Source organism: Falco cherrug, chromosome 2 (genome assembly GCF_023634085.1).
Source record: "Falco cherrug isolate bFalChe1 chromosome 2, bFalChe1.pri, whole genome shotgun sequence".
In the NCBI taxonomy this organism is placed as follows: Eukaryota; Metazoa; Chordata; class Aves; order Falconiformes; family Falconidae; genus Falco; species Falco cherrug.
Window position 1 is genome coordinate 23274189 of NC_073698.1, and position 12850 is coordinate 23287038.

At 43.7% G+C, this 12850-nt stretch overlaps 1 protein-coding gene across 2 annotated transcripts in view; it reads right to left on the reverse strand.

Moving 5' to 3' along the window:
* FLT3 (fms related receptor tyrosine kinase 3) overlaps nucleotides 1-7461 on the reverse strand; it is a 47279-nt gene extending 39818 nt beyond the window's left edge. The window contains exon 1 of one of the 2 annotated variants that reach the window (XM_055702574.1): nucleotides 6812-7461. In XM_055702574.1, the coding sequence (XP_055558549.1) occupies nucleotides 6812-6866 (55 nt within the window). In that variant the 5' untranslated portion in view covers nucleotides 6867-7461. The remainder of the gene's footprint in view (nucleotides 1-6811) is intronic. The other variant, XM_027815667.2, reaches the window with a different exon arrangement.
* Between the last annotated feature and the right edge of the window lie 5389 nt (nucleotides 7462-12850).

Consider the following 12850-nt stretch of genomic DNA (forward strand, 5'->3'; position numbering starts at 1 on the left):
TCTTGTTATGTCCTAACATAGTTTTGGTGCAGATTTCAGCAAACTTCACCTTTTGGACAAAATTACACCATTCAGTGCTAATATCTTTCTTCCTGGAGGAGGACAGTCAGCAGCCCTGCCTACAGTTCATTGCAGCCAGCTTAGAAATTATGCAGAGATTTTAACAAAGAATAGTTGAGATGACTGAAGATTTAAAATAAGTTATCACACTGAGGATGCCTTTTGCACTCCCTTGCCAGAGAACCACACAAAACCTCCTCCAACAAAACAGGTAACTGGGAGTCAGCAGAGCTACTCCTGGTTTCTTACTGATTACTTACAGGTAACTTTGCTTCAGTGTCTTGTGTAGTAAAAATAAGCTAATGATGACATGAAGTGCAGGCGTATTTTTCACATGATACTACTACATATCCAACTTCACTGACTACTTTTGCCATTTATTCTGTTGCAGCCTGATATCCAAATCATGCTCTGTGATTCATGTTGTGATTTCAGCATTCACTTAAGCCAGGATGAGTAACAATCCAGTTTGACTTATTTATATATTTCTACCACGTTTCAGACCAGCCCTCTTGCATACATGGGACTTGCTGTTCCTCCGGGAATGAGCTGCTGTTAGTGAGGGATTATGTACAGTTACGAGCAGCCCAACCCCTTTAGCTGTTGCAGGCTTCTTTGCTGAATACGAACTGGCCCTAGCACCACGTTGCTCCTTAATTTGTAGATTTGCTTTGAAATCACCTTCCTGAGCTTTCAGTCTATGTCAGTAACTCAGGTTTTATCTGAAAAAAAATTCTTAGCATGACTTAGCTGCTGAAGACTGAAGCAAGCAAGACATTTAGCTCTGTTATCTCTCTGTCCTGCCTCTTCTGTTTTTTGTTTACCTGGGCTTGGGTGAGAAAGGACTGCAGGGGTGTATTCAAACCCTTATTTGCCTTTCATTTCACTAAGGTAACTTTCCATCTACCTTCCCTGTGAGTCCGAGATAAAGGCGCTGCTCAAAGAGCTGAGCTGTTATTTTGTTTGTTATTATTCACTTTGTCTGCTTTGCATGGGACTAGCTGAATGAATGACAGCCCTTCCACAGCCCCCCCAGGTTGTGATCCCATGGTGACTTCTCTGCTGAGGCTGGTGCTCACTGGGAGCTCATGGAAATCCCTGTTGCTCTACCCACAGTTTGGGCCATCCCAGCCACTTGTGGTCCGGTTTATAAAGAATAACTGGGACTGCTGAGGACACCCCTTTTTGGGAAGTGGCTGAAAAGTGGCTGAAAAAGCAGTGAACCTCAGCTACCATGGCAACCTCCCTTTCTGAGGAACAGCCTACACTGTGGCTGGTTCTTCTTCTGCTTCTTGCCCACATCTTCCGTCCTCTCAAGGGAGCTGCTTCTTGGCTCCCTCATCACCCAAACCTTTCCACCCCACTAAGTATGGTGAACTATCCTGGGCCACATTAGGAGGTGTTTTGCCAGCAGGTAGAGGTCCTTCCCCTCTACTCAGCACTGGTGAGGACACATCTGCTGCTCTGTGTCCTGTTGAGGGCTCCTCAGTATGAAAGAGACATGGACATACTGGAGAAAGTCCAGCAAAGGGCCACAAAGATGATGAAGGGACTGGAGCATCTCTCCTATGAGGAAAGGCTGAGGGAGCTGGGACTCTTCAGTCAGCAGAAGAGAAGACTCAGGGAGACCTTATCAATGTGTATAAATTCCTGAAGGGAGGTTGCAAAGAGGATGGAGCCAGGCTTTTTTCAGTGGCGCCTGGTGACAGGACCAGAGGCAATGAGTACAAACTTTTTCACCATGTGGGTGACTGAGCACTGGCACAGATTGCCCAGAGAGGTGGTGGTCTCCACCCTCAGAGATATTTAAAAGCTGCTTGGACAGGGTCCTGGGTAGCTGGGTCTCGGTGGCTCTGCTCGAGCAGGGAGGTTGGACCAGATGACCTCTAGAAGTCCCTTCCCACCTCAAGCTTTCTGTGATTCTGTGAGCAAAGGAACAATTCCATGGGCAAAAAAGTGCTGGTGCAATGCACTGCAGAGGCCCCCTATGAACCAGAAAGTGGCATAGGGTTGTCCTTATTCTTGGCTGTTCTCTAGAGGATATTTGCCTGTGGGAATGGCAGGTTTTTGCCATTAAAAAGCTGGATAGACAACCCTGAAGCAAAGCAAACAGTTATGTCTCATCTAATGATGTAAGTTTGTTTTAACTGTTTTTTTTTTTTAAACTGCTCTGTGTTTAAGTACTCCAGTCTTATTACCTGACACACTTTGGCACTTCTACTGACATCAGTAGAATTACTAACTTCTTGCAAGCAACAGTGACTTTATTTAAGTACCTAAAGGTAAAGGTATGAGATTCCTGGCATCTCATCAACAAGGAGAAAAGGATCTGCCCAAAAGAGAAACGAAAATAGAAGATGGCAGATAATGAAATGATACTATTTGTCACCCTAGTATTGTAAAACTTCCCTTTTAAATGAAAACAACAGTTTCCACAATTGACTGTAGTATATTGTCCTTCCTTTCCTGGAAAAGGGGGTGAGGAGGGAACACAGAAGGCCTGCATTGTGTGTGTGGGAAGGATGGACAGAAAGAGGCAGAGTGGGAGAGAATGGTTTTGCTACAAAATATGAAAAGATTAAAATGAATACAAGGTATTTGGTAAACATAATAGTTGGTATTTGGTACCACATTTGGAAAAAATAAACAAAAAATAAATTCCAGGTTTTGTTATTTGTATCATTATGAGGTTAGGGTTAAAAACCAGCTGCAATTCCCAAGCACTTGTACAAACATAAAATCCAACATACTCCTTAAAGAGCACTTTGTAACAACAAAACACTTTTCAAACCAGCCCCTGTACCTCACCCTTTAGAAATCTTATCTACACAATTAAACCTAGACTACAAAGAAAGGAGTGAATAATGTCTTACTTTTACAACAATAACAGAGCTAAATATCCAGGCAATAAGCTACCTTTTCTGTCTGTTTACCCTGTTCATTTTTTTCAGAAGTTTTTTAAGTAAACATCTTCGAAAAATTAGAGAGCCTTCCTTTGGATGGGAAAGAGGCACACAATGTTTATCCAGCTATTTGCTTTGTTATCATCTTATTTCTCATGAAATACAGAGGAGGAAAGAAGAGTCTATCCTTCAAACACACCAGCAATTTTTAGGGTATTACCTATGTTTGAAGGGTTACAGATTCCTTAAGGAAGCATTTTGCATCACGTTTCAGTTTAGAGTCCTATAGCATCTTCTTAAACGTATTTCTATTAACAGCAGTAGGGTTAAGCTGTATGGGAGATAAGGTCTTCCTGCCTATTAGAGAAATGCTGCTGTTTGTTGGCTCTAGACTGATTTTTTTTGGTCCCTATTTTCCTTTTCAAAGTGTGTGATCACTTGGATTAAATAGTCCTTGTCCTTTTCTAATGTTGCTATAAAAAAATGGAATTGCTTTCCATCTTCGTTGGTCATCCACTCCTGCTCATCCACACGTTTGCTCTGTAAATGTTTCACTCTCCGATTTAATTTCCACTGCTGTTTGCTGGACCTTTTCATCCCTGCCTTTCACAGCCAACATCTCCATGAAGATTTTCAGAAAACCTAACTCAATCACCCAAACCAGTTTCTTGGTTAACAGAGTATAACTTTGTGCTATGAAGTTGCAGGTCTTTTGAAAGCTACATTTTCAGAAACCTGTGAACAAGAGATGCTCTGTGCTATATTATTTTGGGGTCATTATGGGAAGGGCTCTCAAAGGAGATGCTGCAGAAAGACAGGATGCCCACAGCTCTGCTCCGCTGGCAAACCTGACTCTGCTGAGCCGCAGCAGCACACCCACTCACCGCTGGGCAGAAGTGTGGGGTAGCCCTGGCAGCTGGGCTGCACTCTGGGCATTTCCCAGCTTCTCAGTAGCTTGAAATATAGGTACCCTGAGGAATTTTCTGGAGAAAAGAGGGGGAAAGGAAACAGGGACAAACCTCAAAAGAAAAGAAAAACCACCCATAGTTTTAAGTTGCATTTACTTCCATTAGAAAATAACTCCTTTGTTGCACAAGGCTTTCACCTTCAGGAATCTTCACCCCAGAAGTGATACCTTGTCTTCCAATCCATGCAATACATGGTGATGGATGACCATGACAATATGTTTTGCTGGGCACAACCATTTCCCTGAGTAAGCAGACCATGTACTGGTCTTATCCAGCACTCACAGTCGGCTTGCACCCAGATTTTTGCATGTTTTGTGAAAGAGACTGTAGTCAGGATCAAACTTGATTCCCCCTGGGGTGCTCATTGATTTCACCTTCCTACCAGCGGCAGGGCTCAGCGCCTGAACTTGCTCTGGAATGTTTGTCAGCTGGTTTGTCAGAGAGAAGTCAGTGTATTGCTGGGAGGTGCACAGATCCTGCAGGCAGCTGGGTCCCAAGCATTTCTGGGGTTCTCCTTAAAAAGCAGAAGTGTGCTGGCTCATCTCATATTTACTTGGGTCTCTGCTGTAGGAATGTAATGGACACTTGTATATTCTGGGGGTGGGGTTCACCAGTATTGTACCATAGTTTTTGTGCAATCAGACACACCATAATCTAATCCAGAGCTTGTTAGGGCCTGAGTTAGAAGTCCTTGCTCATATAAAATTTCCTCTCATTTGCCAGCCACAGGGAGATCTCAGTCAGCATCTCACAGCTTCATTTCTCTCATGTGCCCTGAAACTGTGGGTTTCATGAACAGCTCTCAGTAACAGTGGATGCAACAAAACCAAAGGGAGCAAGAGTGGCTGTCAATGGAAGACTTCCCCTAACGAGAAAGGTCACCGAAAGTCTCTGTTCATCACAAAATTCTCCAATCTGTAAAACAGGAAACTACTACTGCCTTAGCTCCCAGGCCCCATTCACCCTCCCACTTCTTCCATTAACACAAGGCTAATTGCATGTGAGATAATATTCTCTTTAACACAAGCTCTTGCTTGGGATGACAAGAAAAAGATAAGAAGATGAAGAACCGGAATAGTGCTTTTAATGTATATAGCTGTATTTACATATATCTATTGTATTGCATGTATTGTTTTCTTAAGTTTCTGGGATTACATTTCTTGCTGCTGGGAAGCATTTATTTCCAGCAAGTAATACGGGCAAGATGCTTTTTCTTTCCTGCAACTTTTGCAGTTCTGAGCCTATAATTTAAAAACAGACCTGGTGCCTTAAGTCTACAGATACTGTGGAGATTCTCCTCTAGGGGTTATTGTAGTTTAGCTTTTCTTTGCTGGTTAAGAGCTGCAGTTTCTGATGATTCTGGTTCATCATATGGATACAGTCTGTTATCTGCACAATTTATTACTAGGCTTTATCTCTAGACAACAGATAGATTCTTAAAGGAAACACACATTTTAAAGAAATCACTTACAATTATTTAAATGCTTAGTATTTCTTACATCAAAATTGCTTTTAAAGAGTGACCTGCTAGAAAGAGATGTATGGAACTAGGAGTTCTCAGGATTTCTGCTGTCAGCTATGCCTCTCACCCTTCAAATCCTAGCCAGTTTGTAAGCCCAAAAGTATTTGCCCCCCTATAACAGCTATCCTTACAAGAAGCAACACTGCTTCCCTATATACCTCACCTTGACTACATAATATCTCAACCAAAAGAACATCAGTCCTCCTGGAGGATAATTGCATCTTGGGGCTCTCAACACCTTTTGCTTGCTCTCTGCAGAACTGTCTCTTAGCCACACTGAAGTCCATGCCTTGCAGGGACCTTCGGGTACCATCACTTCCTAGATGCTAGTAATTTTTATTTACTTTGTTATGCAGCCTGCAAGACTAGCAAAACTCAGTCAAGAAGAAAACACAGAAATCCCTCTTCGGCAGGGTTTGCTTAGTAGTAATATCAGCAGTCATGCAAAGTAGGAGATCATAAAATACTCATTTTCATTTTTCCTCCACCTTCTCTTCAAATAGCTCACGTAGACTTTCAACCATGAATGAATAATATCTAACAATTGTGCTTTGAAGTAAATATTATTATCCCTGTATATGGAGCTGAAAATAGACCTCAGGTTGTTAAGTAACTTTCCCAGGCATGCATCAGAACCACGTCAATCAGGAAAAAAAAGAGCTTTTTTTTTTCCCCAGTTCTGGATTTTGAATCAGCAAGATCATGTTTGGTAGGAGCTAGACATTTATTTTAGAGTTAGAAAAAAATAGTTTCAGGCACTTGAGATGGAAGCAAATGTGATTTCCTTTTCTCTTGACAGTTAAATGTTGGGAGGATTTTCAGTAGAGGAAATCAGGCTTTAAAACCTCAAAATCTGCACTCTACCAAAACAAAGGCACTTTCTAGATACTGGTATCATGCTGCCTTCTACTTAGATCGTTGAACAACAACAACAAAACCTGGTAAGAAACAGATACCTTGTTATATTTTGCTCTACCAAGGTATCTGATTCACACACTATTTACATCGGAAACCACAGATGTATCATTTAAATTGATCAGGTCAAGCATTAGCACCAGGAAACACATTTGGATCAGGAAAAAGAAAACAAAAAATCAGTATACTTGAATACTTTTTTTTGCCCTGAGCATGAAATGTGTCAGGTGCCACCACAGCAAAAGTCAGGCTGGGCTGGGAGAGAACGGGTGATGGGAGAGGCAAAAGCATCCCCAGAGGAGAGAAGGAAGGTGCGACAGAATGTGGAAGACAATGAATGGATAAGAAGTCAAAGGAAAAGAAAGGAAAGATGTGAAGGGATGCAGTGAGAGACTGGGAAATGGAAAGCAACGGGCCCGAGGAGCAGCGTGAGCAGAGCTTACCTGCTAGCCCAAAGGAGGTTGCAGCGGGGCGGCTGCGGGGCCAGCCCGCTGCCATGGCTGGTGATGCCCTGCAGTCCCCTCGCCCCTGTGAGTGAAACTGAGCCGTGCAGGTGGTTGCCTTCAAGGGTGCACGTCACTGCCCACAGTGAAACCACTTCTTCAAAAGTGAGGGCCTGAGCCCCAAGCCTGAAGGAAACGGCTGCGGGACGGGAGAAGAAGGGGCCTCTCTGGGGGTCGGGGAGCGTCTTCCTTCTGTCGGAGGATGCCTCCACCAAGCTGAGCAGCTGCCTCCGCTCCAGCTGCTCAGTCCTCGCCCGGTTCTTTAGCCCTTCCCTCACATTTCTACAAAAACATATTTTCTTGTGTAAATTTGGTGCTTGGGTAAATTCAGTGCAGCTGACTTTTTGCTGTCTCACCTCAATTCTGATTTTCGAAGCAGTTATGGTTTCTGCTTTCATGCACTGGCAGTCTGTGTAATTTCTCTGGGTATCAACGAGGGGAAGAGCAAGCGACACTGACAAGCTTAAAGAACTCAAAAAAAAAAAAATCCAAATGAAGTTACCCTGCCGCATCTGTTCTCGCGGGCCAAAGGAGGTTTCCCATGCTGGGTGAGTGCTCGGTCTGCTGGTGACATAGGACCTGCTGTGGTCACCTCTGAGAGCCCAGGGGGCTGCCACCCAGACGGGGAGCGGGCTGGCAGCGTGGGGCTGTTTACACCGGGGAGAACAGGGAACTAGCACTGTCTGCATGAAGGTTCAAACCAAGCTACAGCTGCTTGAAGCTGTTTCGCAGATGACTTGGCGAGGGGATAAAAATAAAGGCCTCCAGGCTCACCCTCAGGTGTAAGCCCCTAGGGACACAGTCCCTCTTCCCTCAGCCTGTCCCTGCTCACCACCTTCCTCCAAAGGAGCACTCCAGGACCTGCCTCCTCATTGCCTCCCAGTCACTGGTGTGTGAAGGGTAGAACTAGCTCAGCCGTGGCTGGCGTTGCTCACCTCAGCGAGGGTCCCTGGTTTGTACCAGAACAGGACAGGACATTGCGGAGGGGCAGGCAGATCTCCCTGGCTTCCACAGCCATGTGTTGCAGGCCCCAGGCAGAGAGTGTATCCAGTTCTAAGGGATAAGCCGGAGCATCTCCCTCAGGATCCCCCAGGATATGCTGGGGGATTTTCATTATTCATTCAGCTGTTATGTTTTATATATGAGGTTACATTTTATTATATTATTCATTCAGTTGTTATATTTTTACTTGCTAGAGACTAAGCACCTATTCTGCAATTTTACAGAACCTGGACAAAAAGAATCCCTAAGTAAATAAATTTCATGTCAGTGAGGTGTTCTCAGAAACCTGCCAGAGATATCTAGATGTTTTAATTTTGTATTGATACCTGGTGAATAGCTTTGTTTGCATTAGGGAAGATTAAATAAAAATACAGATGGACCAGAAGCAGACAGACATATCATAGGTAAAAGAAGCCACAGAAGATGTCCCAGAGGTAATTGCAGGAGCAGGGGGAAATAGCATTGAGGCCAGCATCGTTAGCGAAGATGAGCACGTGATGTCTCTGAAGACTGCCTTAGAAATAGAGGCTGAGGCAATAGCACTGCAGTCTGGTGCTGAAGACAAGTTTGTATGTGATGCAGTACAAAGGAAGGGGCTGAAATGGTATGAAAATTAGGGAGGTACACATCTGCAAGGATGCAAAGACTGGGAAAGGAAGTAGAGTATTCCACAGATCTTAGAGAAATCATTGCAAGCAGGAAAATGCCATGCTAGCAACAAGCTTTCCTGACTGGCGGGTTGCTTTTTTTCCCACAGCCCTCACTGATACACAGTACCAGCATGGCTGAGGTTGGAAGACACCTTTGGAGATCACCACGCTCAAAACATGATCAGGTAGCACAGTTTGCCTCAGAGCACATCCAGTAGGGTTTTAAATATCTCCAGGGATGGAGAGTCCACAACTTCTCCAGGCAATCTGCTCAGCACTCAACCACGCTCACAGTAAAAGAAGTGTTCACTTATGTTCAGAGGGAACCTCCTGTGTTTCAGTTTGTGCCCATTGCCTCTGGTCCTGACACTGGGTACCACAGAAAGAAGTCTGGCTCCCCCATCAGATTTTTATACACATTGATAAGTTCTACCCAGGGCTTCTCTTCTCTAGGCTAAACAGTCCCAGCTCTTTCACCCCTTCTTGTATGTCAAATACTCCAATCCCTTATTGTCTTCATGGCTCTTCACTGGACTCATTTCAGGAAGTCCATGTCTGTCTTGCACTTTCCTGTGTCCCTTTCCATACCACACCTATGTGCAGGTTTTGTCCTCAGAAACCAGGGGGTAGACAGTTTCTGCTTCTGTTCTGAAACTGCCAGACATCTACCCTAGCCACTTACTGCTCGTGGGTGGCCAAGTGGCATGGCAATCACCTGTCGTGAATACTTACATATATACTAAACTAGTGGATGCCTGTCTTTTGAGTCCTTTGTTTTAAAATTCGTGAGCAAAGTGCTTTGTTTTCACTTGCATCTGATGCATTCAGCACTGGAAGCTGCTAGGATTCCATTGAAGATTTTTGCCTTTTTGCAGTTCAGACAAGGAAAAACTAGCATGAACTTCCTTAAACATGAGAACCCATCGCTGGTGATTCAGCTGATCTGGTATCAGAAGTCTTAATGTACATGCCATGTTTTCAGCTTAAAAGCTTCTGTGAATGACACCATCAGCTAGGACAGTTCACATCTACTGGATGAAGCCAAAATAATTTTATAAAATCTGGCATATTAATTTATTCCTAAAGATGCTGGACTGGGGGTGGTGGGGGTTCAATAAACGTGTCATAAAACATGTATATGACAGCAAAGCATTTTTCTGAGCAAGTAAGGTTTTTTGCTGCTATGGGGGAGTGGTTTCTGTTGCCAAGTATTTTATTCAAGTTATGTCACATCATGGTTGGCTGTCACTGTGACAGTCAGATAAAGCCAGCTCCAGTGGGAGTAGCCACATGCTAAGAAATTCTCTAGCTAAACCATATGACTGGATTACCGGCACAGTGAAACTAGACTTACATTTTAGTCCTTGTACTAATATGAACTCTAGCTTAGGGCTGGACCTACCTCCCATACATTATTAACACAGATGTTAGCATACATTATTAATGTAGGTGTTAACAGGAGCACTTCAGGGTCAACTCCTGACTTGCTGCTTGATTTGAATTCAAAACTTCACCGAGTTGTAATGAATTTCTTTTTTCGCATGTGAATGGGAGTCTGGTTAGGAGCAACATTTGGTTTCTTCCTGATACTGCTAGTAAAGACAACCACCCAGTTAGGGACCCATGGGTATTGCCACAGCAGGTTGGTCCATTCAGTCCTGACTGAGTAGCAGTTCTGATTGCCATAATTAGTAAGTCTCAAACACTTCAAAGGAAGATTAAAAAAACCCTGATGTTGTGGAATAATCTCCTGAAGAGTGGTAATTTCCCTTAGACTTCAGACAGCAGTTTGTGTGTATCCTGAACTATCAGGCTTTATTATTCTTCCTTCAAAAAATAAATGAACAAGTGCTAAATTCTTGTGTAATGCTACTGTGAACTCTGTTCATGCTTGTATTTTTGTAAATCTTGCAAACTTCTTTTTCTTAATGATACACTATAATGATAGACTTTAAAGGTTGAATTCAGATTATGAGAAAACTCTTTTAGAAGTATTTCCCTTCATCTGCTTCAATAATATTAAGAAAGGACAGTTTTGTAAGTAGAGATAATATCTTTTAATAGACCAGCTAGTACTGTTGAAAAAAACAGTGTTCAGGCATTACTTTTTCCAACTACTTGGTTGGTTTAACAAGATTCCTACCTACAAAACTTGCCTATACCTTAAAAAAAATAAATCACAGCTACAATAACCCTATCCCTCAAAAAGTATTGTTATTCATTTGCATTATCTGATGACAGCCTGCATTTCAGGATCTGTTTTCACATGATTTACTAAACATGTTAATTTTGGGTCAACACAAAGAGAAACTGTCACTCTTGATAGCAGACATGGCTTTCTCAACACTGGTTTGAATGTTAGGGGAAAGCTATTTGGCACTTGCAACCTGATGTGGCTAGAGAAAAGAGCTCTTGGCAGGGCTTTCCTTCCCAAGGATTTCCTTTTTTCTCCACACACACACCCCCCCCCCCCCTTATTTTTCATCTCTGAATGTTTGGTTCTGCCCTTCTGTCAAAGCTCATAAAAACTGTCACTTGGCTATGGCTGCATGCATGCATGTGGGGGTATCTCCCCATTTCTGTGTTGAAAACTACACCACAGTTATGACTTAACTACAAAGTGGGACAAGACCCAGGGGTATCTATCTGTTTCTCCTCCGTCTTGTTCCCTGGATCTCATGCAAAGTAAATCTGGGTATGTGCCCAGGACAGGAACAGCACCGCTCTCCATATAGGTGCCAGCTTCAATTAACAGGGGACCTAGTTTTGTGAAACAAACGACAACATCATCAATCACTGCTCTGCAGGAATGCCCAATAAACCTCCATGCACTGCATGAGGCAGCAGAGGAAGTTCAAGCAGATAGTGAATGGCAGGCAGGATTCTTCAGTGCTCTGGTTGACAAGCAGGAACAAGCAATAAAAATAAAATTCTGGAGGGGACCACATGGTAATGATTAATGAGAAGGTGTCAGGCTCCCATATGGACATTCAATAGCTGCAGGTCAGTCTTCAGGCCAAGTCGTCATGTATAGTTAAAAGAAAGGAAGACGCAGGAGAGGTGAGAACTTGCCAGAGCCATAAAAAGAGGCTCGTACCATCTTGAGCCTTTTCCCATTGTTGGCTCTGCTCTGCTGGCCAAGAGAACGTAGAAAAGACGAGGAATGTTTCCAAGCCGGTTTGATGCTCAGTGGCTCAGGTACAGCACTTAAACCAACTTTGGTGTGGGAGAACACAAACACCTTTTGTACCATACCGCACGTCTCCTTGCTATCTGGGCACTCTGGCTGGCAGGATCACATGCTACTGCCCAGTCCACTATCTCATTCTTCCCACATCCACTGGGAATGTTTGCAACCCAAGCTACAGCATGCAGACAGAAAAAATGCAGGTTGTGTATACACAAGCCCATATGTGTCCTTGCTCCTAACCTCACTGTGTATATGTAATATTAGACATATGCATGGATCAGCAAAAGAGCTGTGGGAAAAGCAGATTCACAAGGTTGAAAACACAGGTTAGAATACACTTCAGTGATGGGAGTGGCTATGCAATTGAAGTCTTTGCTTGGAAGAATTCATGTTCAACCAGTTTACCCAGAAAAAGTATTACCCTATGTATCATGAAATCTCTTGTAAGATAACTTGATACTATTAAATCCACAGTATTAAAGCTCTGGATAAAAGATCCACAGAGCTTGGAAAAGCTCTGGGTGAAAGCTGAGATTTTTCCTCCCCCTTTACTAACACCTTTCTGTGGCCCCTTCCAACCTCCTCACATGCACATATAACTTGTCCACTCAGCCTGACCTTTTTGGAGGGAAGGGATGTTTTTCCAGGGGACATCATACCTGTAATAAAGGGTAATAGATTGCTGATAACCCGACTTCAGCAGAAGTTGACAGTGGGTTCCTCTCTCTCCCCACACCTGGCATTACCTCAACACAACATCTTCTGTCTTTCATTCCCCTCTATGAACCTATACAATCCAAAGGCCCCATCTGTCCGAGATCTCTGCCCTGTGCTGGCATCTCTCCAGGACACTGATGAATAGGATAAAGCAAGAGAAAACAACGTACTCCCAGGCTCCCCCTTTTCCCACTACAGCAGCTGTGGGCACCTGCATGTAGCCGCAACAGCTCACAGTGCTAGGAAGCCCTTGGTTTCACTCCTTAGAGGCGTAACACTAATGCCAGGGGGCTCTAGGTAGCACTGTGGGCACCTCAGCTAAAGCAGCTGGGGCCACCCCTGATCTGTGTACTGAGACAAACCGATTTTGGTTGTCTGAGAAGGTGCAAGCTGGGACTGAAACATTTCCCATGGTTGAGG